Source organism: Delphinapterus leucas, chromosome 6 (genome assembly GCF_059928025.1).
Source record: "Delphinapterus leucas isolate spDelLeu-1000000601 "Yukka" chromosome 6, BTC_Dleu_Yukka2, whole genome shotgun sequence".
Classification (NCBI taxonomy): Eukaryota; Metazoa; Chordata; class Mammalia; order Artiodactyla; family Monodontidae; genus Delphinapterus; species Delphinapterus leucas.
The window spans coordinates 76467326-76490396 of record NC_143134.1 but is presented as its reverse complement, the minus strand read 5'-3'; the positions used below and the strand labels follow the sequence as shown (position 1 = coordinate 76490396).

The 23071-nt window shown below is 40.4% G+C and overlaps 1 protein-coding gene across 1 annotated transcript in view; it reads left to right on the top strand.

Moving 5' to 3' along the window:
• Positions 1–23071, top strand: part of TRPM3 (transient receptor potential cation channel subfamily M member 3) — a 248298-nt gene that overhangs the window by 69485 nt on the left and 155742 nt on the right. The window contains exon 7 of the mRNA XM_089912633.1: positions 8953–9076. Within this exon, the coding sequence (XP_089768759.1) occupies positions 8953–9076 (124 nt within the window). The remainder of the gene's footprint in view (positions 1–8952; positions 9077–23071) is intronic.

Below are 23071 nucleotides of genomic sequence, written 5' to 3'. Positions count from 1 at the left end.
GTGAACACTGAGAGAAGGAGTACGTAAGTAATATAACATGTAGTCCATGCATCCGAGGAGTTAGAGTTAGGATTTTCTTAGATTAATCTGTCTTTCTTTATGAAATGCCAAATACAAGATGCACAGCACAAAGCTTGTCTTATAATAGGTGTTAACTGCCTCTCTTAGCACCACTCTCAACCCTACCTCACCACCTACCTTCTGTTTCCTTTTGTATGTGTATCTAAGCCTTCTGTTTTACTATATCTGGCTCAGGATTGTAGAGTGGGTTTTAAAAAGTAGATAGATATTAGATAGGTAGGTAGGTAGATAGATAATAGGTAGGTAGGTCGGAAGGTAAGTAGAAAGAAAGGAATGTAAGACACATCACTCTATGGTTAATGGTAGGTGAAATTTGCCAGAGAGCAGACTGTACCATCAATGTATGTGCATCTTGCCCAATTATAAGCAGCTTCTCTAAGATCCGTCTAACTACCTCACGTTGCTAGATGGAAACCCTCAGGAAAAGCCCAGGTGAACAACTTTTCTAGGCCAGATGCTCAAACAAGATGAGAGGTACTATTTCTAATATGTCTTAGCTAATAAAGGCCATTTGTACCTGGAGTTGATCCACAGTAAAACTTGGGCAAAGTAGTTTGGTCACTTTTCTACATTCCATTCACATCTTCCCCAACTTTCTATCCAACTAGTGCTTCCTGAAAAACATCAACATCAGTCAATTATAGCTAAGTAGTTTAACATGAAATATCACGTTAGGCCTTCTAATTGTTGAGCAAAATAGTTATTTGCCTTTTAATTAATTTTAAAAGGAACTTGGGACATCTGCTAAGTTAAGGGAGTAACTCTGAGAAAGTAGTGGATCGTTGAAATCACCTTACTCAGTCTTCTCACATATAAGATATATAACATCCTGTCTCAGGGATAAAACAGAAGAAATCTCCTCTTGTATCCAATCGTTTAAACAAATCACTAACTTTACTACACTGAGCTGAGCCTATGTATTTAGGTTAGTATAATTCATTTTCAAAGATTATTCCTTCGTATTCTCTTGTTCTCTAAGCCCAGCTCTGATGCTTTCAGCTATGTAATCTTTAACAAGTCAGTTTACCTGTTCAGGCTTCAGATTCTTCATCTGTAAGGTGGTTGTTCTGAAGTTGTATCATTCCTTTATCCTGAACTTCAAATTCCTCAATAGAATTTTCGGATTAGCACTTTTCCTAGAACACACAGGCTCTAGAAATATCAAAATATAAGCTTCAGGAGGAGGTCATAGTCAAGTAACAGTTCTGATACTAACAGCAGTTTGACTTCAAGATGACATAAAATTATCTAGAGTAGTGGTTTTAGGTTATCTTAGCATCAGTTGTTTGTTTTTACATGACATTGATGAACATAATACAAGAGCTAATGAACTCTCTTCATTGATACCCTTCTAAGTGGTTTTGAATTATAGCCTTGGGCTTCCCTGGTAGTGCAGTGGTTAGGAATCCACCTGCCAGTGCAGGGGACACGGGTTCAAGCCCTGGTCCAGGAAGATCCCACATGCTGCGGAGCAACTAAGCCTGTGTGCGACAACTACTGAGCCTGCGCTCTAGAAACTGCAAGCCACAAATACTGAGCCCGCGTGCCACAACTACTGAAGCCTGTGTGCCTAGAGTCCATGTTCCACAACAAGAGAAGCCACCACAATGAGAAGCCCGCACACCGCAACGAAGAGTAGCCCCCGTTTGCCACACCTAGGGAAAGCCCACGCGCAGCAACGAAGACCTGACGCAGCCAATAAATAAATAAAATAAGATAAAATTAATTAATTTAAAAAAATCTTAGCCTTTTCCATCCCATTCACAGACCTGCTCCATCCAACTTTTATAGAAATACTGCAGTTTTTCCCTCCTCCATAGAATTGGTCTCCTCCAGCTAATTTGCATATGCAATACCTTGCTTCAGCCCTGAGCTGGGCACATCATTGGGATTCCCTGCAGGTGCGAAAGCCCCTGGGGTATTTAATAATAAGAAAAAACTGCTTATTATTGAACACCTACTATGTACCAAGAACAGTGCTAGGTGCTTTCTATGCCTTATCTTTTTCCAAATACATCAACCTACAAAGACATTCTACCCCCTTTCAACAGTTAAGGAGATGGAGGCTTAAAGAGATTGAATAACCTGCCTCAGGTCCCTCAACTAGTAAATGAAAGAACTGGATTCCAACCAAAGGCACCATATCATAGTGCTTTAATTATAACATTCCATCTTCTATAGAAGATTGCAAAACTGATCTCACTCCTTCAATGTATGACATGGAATTAGTTGAAAAACTGTAGATGTATGTTGAGTTGATCTTTTTAATTTTAGTTTATTTTATTGTAGTATAGTTGCTTTACAATTTGTTTTAATTTCTACTGTACAGCAAAGTGATTTAGTTATACATATATATAATCATTCTTTTTCATGTTCTTTTCCATTAGTTTATCACAGTGAGTTGATTTTTATGTGATACAATTACTTCCATAAAAAAACACCAAGATCTATGTGAAGGAATTATCTTGATATCACTGAAATCCTTAAAGTCTTTAAATAGTTATTGAGCACTTTTATGGTCAAGACATTGCCCTAAGCATTATGGGGGAGACACAGTGAATATGCATCTCCTCCTGATGAGCTACATAGCAATTCAAATGGGGAAAACAGTTTCCAGAAGTAGAACCAAATATAGATTATTGAGTTTGGTGGCCAATTCATTTCTAAATACCCTTTGAGTTTAAAGAAAAACTAGAATATTTCTTAGAGATGGATCTGATTGAATGAAAAACGATCAAGAAAATCAGATTGTTGGGGGGCGAGGGGCAAAACCCTGTGCCACTTCTCTCATTCTCCCAAATAGGTTTGAAGTCCATCCCAGCATGAGGAGCAAAGGGGAATGGGGAAGACCACCTGGTTAACTGCCACAGAGTAGCTAATGAGTAGGCAGCTACACATTCACTCAGTCAGTCCACAGATATGCTTCTAGAACCAACAATGAACTATGTACTCTTCTAGAGCTTAGGTACAGGAAGTGTGAAGATGCATTCACTCCTTCAAGGAGTTCATAATCTACTGGAGGGAGACATACATGTAAATAAATAATTCCCATACAATATAATAATAGTAGTAATTAATATGTATCCAGTGCTATGGGAACATCAAGAGAGTGGTAATCAGAGACTTTCACACAGGAGGTGGACTTGGAGCTGAATTATGAGTGATGAGCCTGAGTGACAGGATCAGATGTAGAGAGCATTGCAAGCAGCAGGTACAGCAAGTTCAAGGGCATAGAAGCATGCAAGAGTCTGGTGTGTTTGGGCGATAATAGCATTTTATAGAATATGTGTGAGAGAGTTGCAGGGGATGAGCCTAGCTGGGAGAGAGGCCATGATAAGCCTTAAATGCCATATGCAAGTTGAGGTGTTATCTTGCTAGTGATGGGAAGCTATTGCAGGGTTTTAAGAAGGATATGATAGAATCTTATTTGCCTTGTAAGAGAACCATTCAATCAACACCATGGGGAATATAGTAGAGGACATAGGGAAGAAACCAATTAGTGATCTGTTAGTACCATTTGCATGAGTCACCTCTGCCTGAATCCTTGGCCCACAAGATTATCAACACAATAAATAAATACTGTTTTACATTGCTAAGGTTGGGGTGTGTTACCTATTACTAAATGACCAGAGTATGTTGACACACGATCCTGTGAGTTCCTTGAGGCTAGGACTGAATAGTGTTCATCTCTCTACCTCTAGCATAGTGCCTGGCACATAGTAAACACAATATTGTTCGTTGAATGAATGAGTGAACGAATGTTTAGGTGCTGCCTGCATGGGATGTTTGCAAGGCTCCATTATAATTAAACCTCCAAATCTAAGTATCTCTGTCTCAAATGTAAGAAAGAATGGTGATCTCTGACCTCTCTGAAGTCAGAAAGTTATTTCTCTGACTGCACACCTGGCGAGCCCAGTGGTATAAGGATTGGAGTGTCCTTATACCACTGGGCTCTCCAGGTATGCAGAGCACTGTTGATCCCAGGGGAGAGCTCTGCATTACACACAGAGGCCCTGGCCACTGGTTGTGCTACTTGACAAGAAGGGCTGGTCAGTGACACTTTCCTAAGGAGCATTGTAGGACTGAGCTCTAATAATAGCAAACGTTTACATAGGACTTGCTGTGTGTCAGGCACTTTTCTAAGCATTTTGCAAAGATTAATCCATTTAACATTCACAAGTCTATAAGTACTATTATAATTCCTATTTTACATATACAAAAAATATGACTTGGAAATACTAAGTAATTTGCACAAGATCACACAGCTAGAAGTGACATTTGAACTCCAGACATCCTGGCCCTGGTGACCATGATGCTTTTATTCATGATGCTCTCCTGCCTCTCTGGGAAGAGTCATGCTGCTACTTGTGACCTCAGCCATTTGGGAAGAACTGATAACTTTTACTAAAGAAGAAAGAGAAGGAGAAAGGGAAGAGAAAAAAAGAAAAATACCAGTCTCTGTGACCTTAGACAAGACATGTAAACTTTCTGTGCCCTAATGTTGTATTTAGTACTTTGCTTTGGTTTGAAGCAAATTTCTTTTTTTTAGACCATTAGAGATTCCATGGGAAATGATGTTTTGTAAGTACCAAACAGTGGTATTATTAACAGTCATTTTTATTTATACAAGTAAAATTTTCTCACATTGTATCTGAATAGGTTAAGAGAGAGTGTCTGTGGGGGCATAAGAAGGGCTCCTCTCCTCAAAAGCCATTAGCCTAAGCCTAGCTGTTTGAGTCCCATTGAATTCTGAATGCGTTTTCCGATTTTTAAATCTAGGAACAAAACTCTGATATTGCAGATAAATTCATTTTGAGAAAAATATGTACATGCGGGTTGAATTGCCAGCATTTGAACAGAATATTAGTAGCAAACTGTGGGAAGTTTTGGTTACTCTGAGCACTGGATGAACACTGACCTATTTCAGATAACTCTGTGACTCATCTGAAAAGCTTCAGATCACAAGTACAGCATTTAAATGGAGACACAAATGCTGTAGTGTAGAGATTTTCCTCACTTCAATGACTACACTTCCTAATCAGAAAGCCTTCTAATTTGAAGTGTACCAAAAATAGCATCAGTACATATGGAACCACAAATTAACAGTTTCCATAAATAGGCACCCCTTTGTCAAAGACCCAATTCTAAAACTAAAATTTTACATAATACTATGACCATGTTTTGGTGTCAAGAAATTTTCAGTCACTATTTTAGTACCATAAAAAGAAATCTAAAATGAGCTTATTTCTATTTTTTGTTCATGATTAAATATAACAGTCAAGATTTTTAAATCATTCCAGTGTTGTGCAGAAAAAAATATGCGAAGAGCTAGGAAAGTAATAATTTCAAGAAAGTAGGCCTCCCAGTATCATAAGGAGTATAGTCACAAAATAAGAAAGGTGTGGTGGAGAAGACAGTAAGAATTTGTGCCAAATGGAAATCATCTAGGTCAGCATAGAAAATACTTGTGGAAAATTAGAAGCAAATGTAATCTTCAGTGCACTAAATGCACTTTTTCGCTATCCTCATTTACCAGTTTCCCCTTATCTTCTCCAAACGTGTCTGATTTCCTTCAGATATTTTCTATGTAACTAAAAGGAAAAGCAATTTCCTACAACAAATACACGCAAATGTCTACCTCCAGTGCGGATGAGTAGGAAAGTGAAAGGCATATTTATAGATTACAATCAGGAAAAGCAACACCATGGAAGGAAGGCTGAATTCAGTAGACCCAACTGAAGCACTGAGATGAGCAAGCTTTGTGACTCTGCACACATCATTTCACCTCTTTGGGCCACAGTCTCCTCTTCTGCAAAATGGAATTAATACCTGCTTTTCTCACAGATTGTTATGAAGAGCAAATAAGATTATCTCTGTGAAGCCCATTGTGTGTCATAAACACTGCTGCACTATGAACACATCAAACCATTATACAGTATCTTTTTAAAAACAATATTATTAAACTCTCTGCAAAGAGTGTGGGACCTAAAACCTGTCATTTCTCTGTCAAAAGGGGGGATTTGTAAGTGTTTGTGAGCTGTGAAAGGCAAAGAAGCATCAAAAATGAAATTTTCCTCTTGATGCAATCAGGACAGAAAAAGAAGTAAACCAGGAATAACAGTTATTTAATATTTAATGAGTATAACCTAATGCTTTGAAAGGACCAAATCACCTTTGTTCCACCTAAATTCATCTCAGCTCCAGCAGTGACAGTTTTCCTACACTCTGGAAAACACCAACCTAGAGAATTCTTGTACTTCTAGAAGTAGAATCCATGGTTTTTGTTGCTAAATGATTTAACCAAAGCCACAATTTCAGTCAGTTGCAAAATTGGACTAAAAGGTATAAGATGCTTAGTGTCCTTCAGCTCTCCTAGCCACTGAAGCCCACAGTCAGCTGAGTTGTACATCATTTCTGAATTGTTACAAAGTGACAGACTGGGTACAAGTGACAGACAGATCCCTCAAACCGTTAATGACCTCAGGGAACTGGGATTTCATTACAGATGTTTGGCAATAGAAAACAAATTTTGAGTTGTTGTCAAAATTAAACACCTGCAGATGAGTGATTGGATCTATCAAGCGGCTAATCAGGAGAGTCTTTTCTGTTGTTAATCATGTACAACATTTATGTGCACTTGATATTGCAAAAACCTCTAGACTGTCAAGTAGACACATGCCCAGGTATGAGTGCTCATGTCTTGACTCTTACAGAAAATTAATTGGCAACACAAATGTAATCATGTTACTCTCCAACTTAAATCCTTCAATGGTTCTCCTTGCCTGCGGGATAAAAATCCAAATCTCTAACACAGTCTTGAAAATTTCCCATGATCTTGCCCTTGCTTACCCCTTCTGCAGCCTCATCTTGTTCCATTCTTTCTTTTGCTCTCTGTTCTCTAGCCGTACTGGCCTTCTTTATTTTCTCCAAACTAGTCCTATTCATGCGGTTTTGTTTGCCAAATATGCTCTTACCACCCCCCAGCCCCACCCCCATCCCACCCCCTTCAAGTGCTAAATGCTCCTCCATTCTTCAAGTCTCAGATAAAAGAGCACTTCCTCAAAGAAGTCTGCCCCGAACCCCTTAGATTAGATTGTATTCAACTGTCACAAGCTTCTCTGCTTCTTGACCACTGTAAATTATAGTTGAATTGCTGGATCGTGTCTTTCTACTCCACTGGTGTGTAAGCCCACTGAAGGCTGTGAGTGTGTATATCTCATCTATCCCTGTAGCCCTGGCATGCACCACAGTGTCTGGCACTAAATAGACATCACTAAGCAATTGTTGAATGAATGAATGAATGGATGGTTTCAGAGTGGTTCACAACTAAGAGTACAGAGTCCTCCAGAATAATTCAGTAATCTTGAGAGGATTTGGTATCATTTTTCAACTTTATCTGGATCATTCTCTTTTTCTGAATGTATATGTTCATGATATAAATCTTCCTGGGGGGCCAAAAGGGTAACCGAATCCTCCATCAAGGTGAGTGACATTCCAGGATCCTTGGTATAATTCTATCATGGGGAGTGCAGCTGCCTCAAAGTAGGGCCACCATAATATCCAGCCTCGTGGGTCTAGGTGAATCTTCACACAATCCTGGGGCACAGCAGGTCAGTGATATGAAGACATTCTCAAGCCTCTCATCTTGCTTTCTTTTAAGAAACAAATAAAGGAAATTTTATAATTTCCTACTCAAGTAGCCGCAGTGATAAAGAGAGGCAGTTGTGTATTGCGAGGTGTAATACAAGGCAGTGTGGTGTAGTGGAAAGAGCACCGGATGAGGAATCAGAAGAACTAGGTTCTGGTTTTGACTGTGCCACTTGTTTTCTGAATGACCTTAAGCATCTGGCTCTTTCTGGCTAAAATATCCTTCCCTTCTGAATTGGACAGATCTCTTGTCTATCAAATTTCTGTAGGCACCAAATGAGATAATAATTATAGTATACTATTTTATCTAGGAGTTGTTGTTGCTTCATGTGTGAAGACAATTTGTAAACTGTAAAGTACTAGGCAAATTAGTCCTTAAGAGAAGTTTTATCTTCCTGATTTTGAATAGTATCTATTAATACAAAGTGAATTTTCTTTCCTGCTATTTGATGGCTGATGGAGATAGACCAGTTCTCACCAGGCTCGTGGTAAAGGAGTTAAAATTAATTGTGATTCGTCCACATGCAAGAGATAATTGAGCTTTAACTTGATACGATGCACCTTCCTTGTTTTAATTCACTCCTCTATAATACGAAAACTATCTTTAAATAAAGTAGTCAGTATAATACCTCTTTATGGGTCAGACTCTTGTTGGTACACAACACAGCAAAAGTTCAACATAAATAGTGAGGACCTGAATTGTGGGCCAGATCAGCTACTACCTTCACGGAATGATTTTAGAGGAAACATAAGTCCTATTTCTCCTCACTGATACTCAGAAATCCCTTACTGAGACAAAATTTTTCTTTCCACAGTTAGACCTGAAGGTGAAATTTAAATCTCCTTCAAATAAGTAATATATTAATAGTAAATTTTTACCAAGATGCAAAGGATTAATTGAAGGTATTTTTTTGATAACAGCACTTGAGCAAGAGGGCATTAGACATATGCCATATGAAAGAAAAAAGGGAGAGCCAAAAAAGAACTAAATCCATCTTCTTCCTTTACTCATTTAGGTACTGAGATGTTGAAATGGATTTATTTTTAAACGCACTTTAAAAAAAATTATCACAATCAAAATAACTGCTATAGAAAAAAAATATGGGAAGAAATAACTCCTATCTAAAGTAAATCCTCATAATGCTTTCTCGTGTTCTATATTTGTCAGAAATATGTACTAAATAGGAGCTGAGTTAACCCGCTTTCAACATTTTTTCACTGCAGACTTATAAACGAATCTTTGAGAGACCAGCTATTGGTGACCATCCAGAAGACTTTCACATACACTCGAACCCAAGCTCAGCACCTGTTCATCATCCTCATGGAGTGCATGAAGAAGAAGGAATTGGTAGGTAACATTGTGTCCATGGGTGGCAGAGACCTCCCCACATTCCCTCTGTTTAACCATTTTCTTGAATCACACACCCACTGTTTCTCCTTTCTGGCCAAGCTCACAACCATCCTCAGCCTCCACTGGCCCCTGTAGCTTCCTCCCTTCAGTAGCTAAGAAACTTTTCTGCCTGGATCTAATGAAGTGTGGGCAGCAGGGTTCTAGCATCATTTGCTACTGAAGCTCACCTGAATGCTCCGATTGCCTCAACCCAATGAGGTGAAGAGAGAGCATGGGTTTTCCTCTTGGAAAATGCTTCAGTTGATACTCTGTTAGGTTTGGAGTTTCACTTGACTTGTGAGTCATGAATCACTGATGTGCTTAGTATCAATGATCTTAGTGACACAGGGTCCAGGCTGATCTGTTCATCTGTACAGGTGGAAAATGGAGAAACGTAGCCAAGGAAGGGTGGGAATTTCTGTAATTTCCGAAGTGTCCTTCAATAACTACTGAAACATTTCTTACATCTGGGGAAAATGTCTTAGAAGTGTGTCAGCACAGAGACCTTCTGTTACGGTGCACAGAAATAACCTGAGCTAACACTGAAGGAGTAGGCGGGGTGCCAGATCTTTCCATGTATTAGCTCACGTGATCTTGGTGACTGTCCCAATGTGAGAGGTACAGTTATTATCCTCACAGAAGCCCAAAGTCACCTGATGAGTAAATCAGGAACTAGACTAAAAACCATTGGTGGGCTTCCCTGGTGGCGCAGTGGTTGGGAGTCCGCCTGCCGATGCAGGGGACACGGGTTCGTGCCCCAGTCCGGGAGGATCCCACATGCCGCGGAGCGCCTGGGCCCGTGAGCCATGGCCGCTGAGCCTGCGCGTCCGGAGCCTGTGCTCCGCAACGGGAGAGGCCACAACAGTGAGAGGCCCGCGTACCGCAAAAAAAAAAAAAAAAAAAAAATCATTGGTATTTCATCTCTGTGGGAAGTATTTTTATTCAGAAATTGTCTCATTGAAGCAAATGCAGTGAATCACCCACTCTGGGTCGATTTGAGGTAGGCCTCAGTGAGAGGAGACTATTCTCAAAGGCCATGTGAGCCCACCTGCTGATGGGAGGCGAAGGAGCAGTTCAGACCTGAGCAGTAGCCTCACTCAGGCTTTGACGATCTCAAAGTCTGCATAGGCATCCTGGAGTGATTATCTCCAGAGACGTAGCGGGGCACAGCTCCTCCAGAGGGGCACCAGGGCCAGACCCTAAAAGGCTCAACCACAGGCAGGTAGGTGGTGAGGAGAAGAACTAGAGAGAGCTGCCTGCAGGCAGCTCCCCACTAGACTATAGCTCCCTGGGCCTGGGCTGGAACTGTCTTGCTCACGATGGTGTCCCTGTGTATGTGACGGTGGCTGGCACGCACAGGTGCTCACTGAGGCTGCCAGGACGGAGGGAAGGAGGCCGTTTCTGAGTTTAAGGAACTAAATATTTAGAAAAAGAAAGATTTGATTCAAATAAACAAGATCCAACTCCAGAAAGCATCACACAGCCTTTGTGAAAAGCCTTTCAGCAGCTTCTAGGTTTGGGAGGAGAGGAGTGAGGTGAGGAGGATGGGGCAACACCTCTAATCCTTGAGTATCCAATCTAAGTAGTCTGGCCGCCCTGCAGAGAGAAGCCCACGTGCAGACTGGGTTCACAGTCATGACCGCTGGTGTCCCAGCAGAGCCTCTGCCAATCCTGAAAGTGCCACTGGCGTCCTCCCATCTCGGAGGCAGTTAGCTCACAGCACTTCAGCCCATGTGCTTCCTGCACTCCCAAGGAGGGCATGGAACTGAGCTTCTGCATGCTTGCAGCAGGGATTTTCTCCTAACTGAGGATTAAGGATTTTCCAATGGTAAGGCCAATGACTGTGAAAGCTTACCAGAGCTATGCATTTCAGCAGTCCTGCAAGTTTCCTAGAAAGGCAGTCAGGCTCAAAATTCTAGGGACCAGTTAGAAGTCATAAAATCAAATGAGGCTGAATGTACTTTTCTGGGTATTTTACAGGGCTGTTCCCTGGGATTCTTTCTGTCTGATAATTATCTTGTTGCTTAATCATGGCCCCTGCTGTAAGGTCAGCTGCATTTTCATGCGAGATGTTTATTCTAAGAAACGTGAGGTATCCCTAGCTCTAGGCTAAGGACATGTGATCGTAACAAGCAGTAAATTGTCCTGATTTCCATCCACATCTGGACAGAAATTAGGATTTTTAAAATCATAAATGTAATTTAAATAATTTCCATTTTTGAAGGACTATGTGTGTGGACAGTACTAGATGCTCTAGAAAGGAGGTGGAAGGAGGTAGGCATTATTTTTCTCAGGGAGGGAAAGAAAGAAACAGGGGAGGGAACTGAGGCTGGGGAGGTGAGGAGATGTGCGCACAGCCAGGAAGAGCCACACTAGGTCTGTCCTGCTGCAGAGCCCAGGTACCTTCTCCAGGCCGCCTGGTTTAGCACACACAGCAGCATTGCTCAGGGAGCTCCTCTTCACTTTTACATCCTGCAAGTTGCTTTTTTTTTTCTTTTCTTTTCTCAGTTAGGTAGTCTAGAGTTTTTATTCCCCCACTGGAGATTTAATCCATCAAGTATTAGGTACAGAGTTTCTTTGCAACTTTTTTTAAAATTGAAGTACAGTTGATTTTCAATGTTTCAGGTGTACAGCAAAATGATTCAGTTTTATATATATATATAAAGAATTTTCAGATTCTTTTCCATTATATGTTATTACAAGATATTGAATATAGCTCCCTGTGCTATACAGTAGGTCCTTGTTGGTTATCTATTTTATATATAGTCGTGTACATCTGTTAGTCCCAAATCACTAATTTATCCCTCCTCCCCTTTCCTCTTTGGTAACCATAAGTTTGTTTTCTATGTCTGTGAGTCTATTTTGTTTTTAAATAAGTTCCTTTGTATCATTTTTTTTAATTCCATGTATAAGTGGTAGCATATGACATTGGTCTTTCTCTGACTGGCCTACTTCACTTAGTATGTTATTCTCTAGGTCCGTCCATGTTGCTGCAAATGGCATTATTTCTTTCTTTTTTTATGGCTGAGCAATATTCCGTTGTGTGTATATATATATATACCACATCTTCTTTGGCATACTTAGGTTGCTTCCATGTCTTGGCTATTATAAATAATGCTGATATGAACATTGGGGTGCATGTTTCTTTTTGAATTAGTGTTTTTGTCTTTTCCGGGTATATATGCCCAGGAGTGGGATTGCTGGATCCTATGGTAGTTCTATTTTTAGATTTTTAAGGAACCTCCTTACTGTTCTCCATAGTGGCTGCACCAGTTTACATTTCCACCGATAGTGAAGGAAGGTTCCTCTTCAAGTTTCTTTTGATTTCCTTTACAAATGAAGTGGGATGTCATATCCTGAGGTCAACCTAACCATTCATTGCCAAGTTCAACTTAGGGATTTGGTTCTAGAGCTGATCGTACATCTTTCTCATCCCAGCATCCTATTAACTATGTCATAAAGATCTGCACTATAGATGCTTGTGAAACCCAGGCCTCTGGGTTGTGTGACCTTATGGAAAATATGCATTGATGGGCCCTTTGTGTGAGTGCTTTCTACTAACTTCATATTGTTCTTGAAGAAATTCACTTCTCCTCTGCTTGCTTCCCAACTTGGGTCAAAACACCTGAAATTCTGTCACCTTCTGAGAAGATATATCCCCCTAGAAACCAAGCCATGAGCTAAATTCCATCATTGTTATTCAGGAAAAAATTTAAAGTAAAGCAATAAAAACTGTCCCCAGCCAGTATAGTAATTTGGGGGCAAATGTAAGGGATCAGTGGCCCGCCACCTCCTTCCTCTCAAGAGGGATCTGGTCATAAAGAACATGAGGACAGGAAAAGTGGCATAGCGTACTCTGAGGCTGATTGCGTGTGTAGAAACCACAGAGCCTTTTAGTTCCAGAGGACAGTGCCACCTCCTGCCTCTTGGAGCTCCTGCAGAAACCTCCTCCCATCACCACTTCCAACCCACCAGTCCCAGGCTGGGCAGTACCTTTGCTCCTGACACTCCGTAGTGATGGGGTACTGGTCAGACTCAGCAGTGTAAGCCCCATGGTACGTGTGGCCCTAAACAAGTCATGGTGGAGGATGGCACCCGCCTGGCTCCTAGTTCACTACTTCCACTTACACACTGATGGCTCCTCTAATTTGCTACCCTTCTCTCCCAGCCGTTGGACCTGCTAGGGGCCAGTGCTGTTCGTCTGGCCACCACTTCCCAGTCACACCTGAGGATCATGTCTCTGCTCAAGACTGATGCTGCTCTAAAATCCAAGGCTTTAAATTCCATTCCCACCTCCAAATACAGTCACCCTCCCCTCCCCCCACCACCATCACTTTATTCATATCAAACTTGAATGCCAAGCTTTTCCATAATTTGCTAGTCTGAGATCAAATTCTTGAGATCATCCATGTGAAAGCATATTTTAAAGTGTGGTTTTCTTTGTCCTGCTCCTAGTTGAGAGTCCAAGCCATCACTCCCAAAGCTGAGTCATTGGTTCTAATTCAGTTAGGTCTTCAGTCATACTGGGCAATCTCTTTATTCATCTCTAGTCAATTCAGGATGTACAAGAATGAAGATAAACTGATTTTTTAAAGACATCAGATGTCAAGAATCTACCAAGGATGTCTACAGGTATAGAGAAGAGGTAGTTTGGGGAGAGTTGGAGGGGACCTGCTACCTACCTTTCTTTGGAAAATGATGGACACGTGCAACCTGAGAAGCTAAATTTAAGGAATAGGTCACTATTATGTCCTAGCAGCTGAAGCTATAGCATCTCAATATCATCACATTCTCACTTGGGTAGGGCACCTTAAGGCAAGGAAAAGCCAAGGACATAGAAATGTGCTAATGGAATAAACTGAAGCAAAGATATTAGGTCATCAGGTTTGTGTCCTTTTCAGTAACTTCTCTGTAGCATTTGATGCTGTTAACTCCCCTTCCCTCTTCTAAGTTACATTCCTGAGGAGTCAGTGATGTTAGACTCTGTAGATTCTGTTTCCTTGCCATTTCTCTTACAGTTCATATATCTTTCTATTGCTAGTTCCCCTTCTTCCTCCCCACACTATAAAAAGATGTTTATCAAAGATCAGTTCTTGGGGCTTCCCTGGTGGCGCAGTGGTTGAGAGTCCGCCTGCCAATGCAGGGGACACGGGTTCGTGCTCCGTTCTGGGAAGATCCCACGTGCCGCGGAGCGGCTGGGCCCGTGAGCCATGGCCGCTGAGCCTGTGCGTCCGGAGCCTGTGCTCCGCAACGGGAGAGGCCACAACAGTGAGAGGCCCACGTAACGCAAAAAAATAAAAAGATCAGTTCTTGGCTCTTTCCCCTTTCATTCCTTATTCTGACTTCAGTTATCATTTTGAGACAATTCCCAAATTACACATATTAAGCCTTGTCTTCCTCTAGGCTCCTTCATTTCCAAAGTCCATGCTCTCAGACATTCCCTTTCTTCCTTTCCTATCACTCTTCCCTATTAACATGGTTTCCCCTAATCCAGTATCCCACCAACAATCCATTTTATACACTGCAGAGGTTGGTAAACTTTTCTGTAAAGAGGCAGATGGTAAGTATGTTAGGTTTTGTGTACTACATGCAGTTCTGTCATATAATTTTTCTGTTTGTTTATTTGTTTTTAAACAAACCTTTAAAAGATAAAAACCATTCTCAGCTTACTGGCCACAGAAAAACAGGCCATGGACCAAATTTGACCCACAAGCTGTTGTTTGCTGACCCCCTGCTCTATAGTAATGCCAGGTACTCTTGCTGGAGCAGAGAACCAATCACATCAATCATTTGAATATGAAGTATAACGTTTTGCTTATAGTTCCAGCCTTACATTCCATCACTTTTTTATGGACCCCTTACACTAACCAAACTAATCTTGCAGCCATTTTTTTATTTCCTACTTCCCTGAATTTGTTCAAGTTTAGAACCCTCTCTTTAGACGTAACCAGTTGCCAAACACATGCAAATACATGCATGTACATGCAAACGTGCACACGCACACCTAGAAGACACCTCACTCCTTTATTTGCAACTCTCTTGTGGTACTTATCATTTATACCTTAAGTTATTTATGTGTATCTCTAACTTCCCATGTAAACTCTTAAGAGCAGAATCTCTGTCCAATTCGTTATTCTCACTCACCCCTAGCTGTACTTAGTAGCATAGCATATATGTAGCCAATGCTCAATAAATCTTTGTTTAATGGATGAGTGAGTGAATGAATGAATTCAGATGAATATACATTAAGGCAGAAAGATACAGATTCAGTATCCATAAATTGCCCTAAAAATTTCATTAACACAGCAGCATGTCTCCTTAGGGCGTCATAGATATGGTTTATGGACATAGATTTGATTCAGGGCCATCTGCTTAAGTTGCTGGACCTATGGGAGGTATCCCAATGCAGTGGTTATAAGGAGCAAGCTGTAGAAGCAGACAAACCTGGATTCCAGTTCTGGCTTCAGCGCTCAAGAGACTTAACTTCCATTGAGCCCCAGGGCCCTCAGCTTTAAAAGAGAGTGATAATAATACCTATGTGTTCCAGGATCTGCCACATTTAGAGCTTCTTCCTTACTGGTACAGATTATGCTTTGATTCTTTTTTTTTCTAACCACAATGAGACAAATATCACAATACCAAAAGATTAAAACTGGCACGAGGATTTCACATGCCCTATGTCTATGCCCTACCAAGTCCAAGGCCAAGCAGTACCCAGACATCATTCACGTGGCTTCTTGTCCTCTGCTTGATGGTCCCAGGCTCCAGAGCTGATGAATATCCGCTAGACACTGGGGAAGGCAACAGAGGGGTGTTTTCTGTGCCTTACAGGTGAGTCTTTGGAGGCCCTACTCTGCTACCTTCCAATGCAGGGAGATGTATTACTTTTATGAGGGCATATGTAAAGCATATGCTGATGTCCCATCACAACTTTATAACCACATTTGGGAAACTGAGAGACAACTCTCTACTTGTCATTTCATAGATTCATAAAAACCAAGCAAGCATGACTTCTAAACAAACAGGTTTCCTCTCCTTTCACACATGGGTATCCTATATCTGAGGAAGAACCACAAAGTGCAAGATGTTCCTTGCTTAGAAAAATAGATGTTTGTAAGACTCTTAATACAATAGACAGGAGCAGTTAGCGTACCTTGACGCATTGATACCTTAGCATCGTGTAGGAGATATTCCTGAAGATCCCAGTTACCCCTCCACCACCCTGGGATGCTGGGAGAGTTGAGTGTTTCAGCCTGTGCAAAGAATGTTGGCACAGTTTGTGGCTCCTAGGAAATACTCAGTAACCTCAGCTATCATTACAGTTATGTGACAAGTCACTACAGATGCTAATCAGAGTACAAGCACAGATACCTGCTCTTACCCTTGTCTTCTCCCTAGTCCTATCGATAGTTATAATTGTCACTGGGGCACAGTTTGACTTGAGTCACTTGTCTTCCATCTTCACGTTCCATCTTCCTTCCTTGCTCATCACCACAGATAGAGAGGACAGAAAAGAGGAAACATATTTATATGTAAACTCCCATGTGATAGGAGAGGAGTGAGCCTGCGCCTTCCCTGTTTAACACCAATGGCCAAACAAGTGCAGTAGATCTCGTGTGGTCATGAAGGAAATAAAACCTCTTAGAGCTGAAAAAAGGCTTTTTAGGCCAAATGACTGAAAATCAAAGTCATGTATCAAGTTTAGAAAACAGTTCTCTCTAACACAGTGTATGGGGAGAAATAGAAATGCTCTTTGAGATCAATGCTGAATTGTACCTAGCTCCTTTTAAGTTCATTTGACTATCATCGTAACAATTTAAATCCAAATGTCTTAAATGAGATGGAAAGAGGATAGAGGAGAAATATTGTTCCATTAAAAATGTTTTCATATTAGTTCTCAAAACACACTGAGTTACTGATTAATTTTTGGAAGTTCTGAAACTCTTTTAGGTGATAGAATATCACTATTCTAGGAATAAGGATGATGAAGGCTTTGGAGTCAGTTTGCCTGGCTTCAAATCCCAGATCTGTCATTTAATACATGGCATTAGCAAGTTATTTAATCTCTTTAGTTTTCTCCTCCAGAAAGTTGAGATAATAATAATATTTATGTTATGGGGTTAATTATAAGGATTAAATGAGTTAACATATGTAAAGCATTCAATAAATACTTTTATTGTAACAATGATGATGATGTCTATATAGCACTTTATTTTTAATGAAGACAATTTTCTTGTCATCTTATTTGATACTACAATCAACCTTGCTAAGGCCAGTATTAGAATCTCCATTTTACAGCGAGAAACCAAGACTCAAAGACTTAAGTGACAGGCCCAACGTCATGTAGCTTAGTCAGTGGCAACCCCAAGACTTGAACCAAGAACATCTTTCTGCAAGTCCTCTGCTCTTTCCACCATATTTCAGCTGATTTCATATTCAAAATATCAGGTATGACCAAGTTAAAATGACTTTAAAGTAGGAGCCAATTTTCTCTTTCATTCCTAGAATAATCTGAACAAATATTTAGTAGATTTTTAGAGTCCTGGAAGGAAAATAAAAGAATACATTGTTGGTTGATATTCCTGGAATACCCTCTGCCCCTGTAGCCATTATATTCCTACAAGGAAAATGTAAGTACAGTGTCCAAATCACTTGAAATTTCTGCATCAAGGGCTAAGTGAAATTATTCTTTTCCAGCATAATATCTTAATCAGACTAACTAGAAGTCCCAATTAGAGATCAACTCTCCTACGTCTTCTCACAAAATATTCATTGAAATAAAAAAGAAATTTGAAGGAAATGTCATTTACACAATTCCTTGCCAAGACAGCTGATCATAATAACACCTTTCATTTAATGATGTATAATAACACTTTATAATAGACAAAGGTCTGTTGCACTCCTTGTGTCATTTGAGCTGCACAGCAATGGGACAAGAATCATGTCTATTTTTCAGCTAACCAGAAAAATTTTTTAAATTGGGAAAGACCAGAGAAGTATACAGAAAATGGCCATCTGATTTTTAACCCCGCTATCCAGGTCTCACATTCTCTCATAACCAATATAAATGCATAGAACTTTAATGCTCCTGACTTTTTTCAACCATATTCATTAAATATTAGTAGATTAAGGCAAAGGGAAAATATAACAAGCATTAAAATATAAATAATTAAATATAAATAATGCACAAAAATAAACATATTATTGTATTATATTATTCCTTTAGGAGCTGACTTACTAAATGGTTTACATGACAATTGGTTTGAGTTCCAACTCTAGGAAGACTCCATCTCACCTCCAGTCTGCATTTTCCCTCTGCCTTCCTGGTCTAGGGTCTCACTGTGTTCACCTAGACCATTGGTGTCTCCTTGGTCTCACCACCGCCAGGCTCTCCATTCCAACTGACACTCAACTGCTGAAGGATTCCTTTTACAGAGCATCTCTCATAACATAACCTCCCACCCACTCAGAAGTCCCCATCGCACTCTCTAGTGTTTCCCAAAGTGAAGAATACCTACTGCTGATTGCATGAGATCATTTTAGGTAGAATGCAAATTCATATTTTTATTTTAGGAGATATAGTTTTTTGCATATGTATTTGAAATGATTACAATAAAATGCAAAATATAAGTATATATTAAGCCTTTAAAAATATAAGTTTTAAAGGGGAATCAGTTTGAAAAAAAGATCTAATTGTCATGTTGGGATATAGATATGGCCAAAAGATGAAGATTGTACAAGGATGACTGTAGGCTGGAACATACTGGCTTTCAGAATTAAGGTGCAGTTTCTTAACCTAGAATTCAGGATCCTCCGTGATCCAGATCTAGTCCTCCTTTCCAGGCACAGCTACCAGCACTACTACTCTTGTCCCTTATACTCTAGCCTCTCCATACCTAATTTTCTTTGAGGAAAAAGACTGTGCCTTATACATCTTTCTGTATTTTGTGCAAGCTCTTGAATCCTCTCTCAAATGTTAAATGCAGTAGGCTGTACAAGCACCAGGATGGATTCTTCACCCCTACCCTACAGCCTATTCCCAAATAGGATTTTTTCTGTTGTAAATAGGAATACATGGGCTAGTGTTTTCCCTGAGTTCAATAGGCTAACAATTCTTAGCCTAGTGTTTAAGAACAACTAGAAGTCTCTAGGGAGTTCTGCGAATCCCCTGAAAATATACATAAGATTCTGTGTGTGTGTGTACGCCTTTCATGGAAAGAATGCATTCAATTCTCAGATTCCCCAAGGTACAAATAACCCCAAAGAGTTAAGAACCACTACATTAGAGACCTCTCCATTGGCAGCAACCAAATTAGAATCATGGGAGCCATAAACATTGTCTCACATTCCTTTTAGTTCCTCAGAGATAATCCCATTTGGATAAACATTTAAACTCTGAGAAATTTTTAAATGTGTGAACCTCCACATTTCTCAATAAGAGTTTGTACACGTAATTTCTTCCATGCAAAACAGTCAATCATGCATCTCAGGAAGTCATCAGCTTATAAATGGGCTGTGATCCAAGGATCTATTTACAACCCAGAATCCATTTTCTCATAAAGCAGTGTAAATAATTTAGCAAAATTCTGGTTTGCTATAAAGAGTCTGAGAACAAGAAACCAAGAAATGTAGTAGGAAAGAAGGAAAAGATTGTCATTCCCTTCTTTGGGACATCCCCATCTTGTTCCTCCATTGTGACCCATCTCCCACCTCCTACAATTCCAAGTCCTCCCTGCAGAGCATCTTGTCTGGGAACCTGGAATCCCAGCAGCAGGAGTGATAGCTCTTTGACCTCCGTAACGTACTTGAGCTTCCAATAGAGGAAACTTATTGAACCAAAGGAATTATTGATTAGGGGACTTTAAGGTACTATAACAAATGAAGGGGGAAATACAGGTGGGAAGGGCAATGAAGAGGTAGGATGTTGAGTCTTTTTTGGAAATCTTCTGATGTCAACTGTCATATTCAAACCATTTCCAAACTCTGCTTCCTACAGCATCTTCATTATGGGTAAAGGCAAGAATAAAAAACATGCTGAATATGACAGACACCAGCCCACCCTTTCTCTGTTTTAAATTCATCTTAGCTCTGTAACCCTTCTCCAGTAACAGTTCATTCAACTAAAGATCATAGGACTAAAGTTTGAAAATCACTTCTCCAAAATAGGTGTTTCCCAGCTTATTCCCTTTCTCCACTTCTTTTTTTGTCACAGCTCTTTTTTTAAAAGTTTATTGAAATATAGTTGATTTACAATGTGTTAATTTCTGCTGTACAGCAAAGTGACTCAGTTTATATACTTTTTCATATTCTTTTTCATTATGGTTTATCACAGGATATAGCATATAGTCCCCTGTGCTATACAGTAGGTCCTCGTTGTTTATCCATCTTATGTATAATAATTTGCATCTGCTAACCCCAAACTCCCAATCTTTCCCTTCCCCACCCCACCTCCCCCTTGGTAACCACAAGTCTGTTCTCCATGTCTGTGAGTCTGTATCTGTTTCGTAGATATGTTCATTTGTGTCATATTTTAGATTCCACATATAAGCGATATCATATGGTATTTGTCTTTTTCTGACTTAAGTTCACTCAATATGACAATCTCTAAGTCCATCCATGTTGCTTCAAATGGCATTATTTCATTCTTTTTTATGGCTGAATAATATTCTATTGTATATATATATATATATATATATATACCACATCTTCTTTATCCATTAGTCTGTTGATGGACACTTAGGTTGCTTCCATGTCTTAGCTATTGTAAATAGTGCTGCTATGAACACAGGGGTGCGTATGTCTTTTCAAACTATAGTTTTGTCCAGCTATATGCCCAGGAGTGGGATTGCTGGATCAAATGGCAACTCTATTTTTAGTTTTTTGAAGACCCTCCATAATGTTTTTCCATAGTGGCTGCACCAATTTATACTCCCACCAACAGTGTAAGACACTTCCTCTACTTCTGATTCCACAATTTTACTCAAACATGTAAGTTTTGGTTTTGACCCACAGTGTTTGCAGGAGGAAGAGGGGAGTGGAGAGTTGCGGGGTGGGGGGGATAAATGGGAAGGAGCTAGAGAGGCTATTTATATGTGTGGATTATTTGTAAACCAGGTTTCTGAAACCAAATACTTTCTGCTTTCTCTTCCATGCTAATCAATGTGTATAAAATACCTTCTACCATTTGATCTCATTCACCCACACTTCCTTCTATATTAGTATTTATGCTTCTTATTAGATGTGAGGCTCAGTAAATGAATACATTCATCAAATTCCAAGGTTTCAGGCAGGGCCATTAGCCTGGTGTTGATCACATGTTGCCCAATTCATGATCTGCCTTCCCCAAACCCAAACCTTGACTTGAGAAAATTTTTCCCAATCAGAAGACAAACATACACTGCATAAAGAGCACTCTACTATTATCTCTATCATTTATCTTTGGGTTTTTACTTGACCATCTTCTCCCTTAAAGGGAATTTAAATATTTTACCCACTAATCTCCTCCTTTACATTAAATAATACTTCCTTTCTTTTTCCTTCTCATTTGGCCTTTGTATTTTCTTTATTCTCAGCCCACTTCTACTGTTTGTTGTCAGCACATGGCTATCAACTGTAGGGCCAGTGCTCAGGCCTTGTTCTGGAGCTGGTCTGTCATCTTCATTCCATAGCGATGTGACTAACACTTCCCCTGTCCTTGTGGGCCTTAGCATTGGCCCATGGCAGCCACATTAGTTTCCTTACCCTACTTCTTCTCGTTTTTAATTCATAGAAACATAGATACATAGTTCACAGAAGTATAGAGGCTTGGGGTGTTAAGAAACCACTTAATAGTGATTCTCAACCTTGGCTGCACATTAGAATCACCTGGGGAGTTTTAAAAACTGCTGATGTCTGGACCCCACCCCTGTGAAATAAATTAAAAGTTGCCTTATGTGAAACTCCTCCTTTTTCAAAGATAACAGCAAATGAAGTATCCTGATACAATGAGAGCAGGCCTGGTGGGGGGCTGGGCAGAGAAAGAGAAAATTATTAAGTAAAACTGGCCCCAAACTGACTTGATTTTAGATGTTGTGATCACATCCTCCTCCATGCGCTCGGCCATGACTAATAACAGTGGTGAGAATGACTGTTGGGGTCTCACACCACATCATGGGCTGTCTGCACATGCCAGCGACGAGCCATTCAGTGATAAAAGACAAGAGGCTCAAGGCGTCGCCGACTGGTGGAGGGAAGGGAAGAAAGGAGGGAAGTGGAAGAGGAGGGAGGAAAGGGAGTAATTCATCCCTAGCTTGCCAGTTGCTTTTTGCAATTTTATCTTTCCTACAGCAGAGGCAAATAATGCCATCCCTATTTTTACAGACAGAAAAGTTGCTTGGAGTGACTAGAGGTCACTCAGCTAGCAAGTGGTCTGATCAGGCTTCCTCCTACCACTCCTACCTTACTGTCGTCACCTGTTCAAAGTCTACTGCTCTGGTTTTGAAGGTCAGGGAACACAGAGCCTCCAGATCTGAGTGAAATAAAGTTCCAGGTGGGAGGAGGGGCAGCCTCCACCCAGGGGGAGGAGCATTACAGCTCTCAGCCCTCTGGGTAGAGGCAGGCTGACTTGGGAGCCAAGAAATGGAGTTTGAGTTTTTGTGGCAGTGGTTGGCCTCCAAGGGGACCTGGGTCAGGGGAAAAACAAATTCCACCAAGCAGGTTCCAGCAGGTGCTACATGAATGCAAAGTCTGGAGTATGAGTCCTTTTGCCAGGCTTCCCCAGGAAATGGGCTGGAGGAATTCTGTTATTGAGCTAATGGGGGGACAGTTTTGGTTGTTGTGGAGAGCAGCAGAGCATAGAGTATTAACAAAACCCCACCATCCTCTCATCTAACGACACTAAGAAACAGTCAAATACTAATGATTCAAACATTTGGGCAAACTTGCACTTCAACCAAATGGCATCATTTTGTTTCC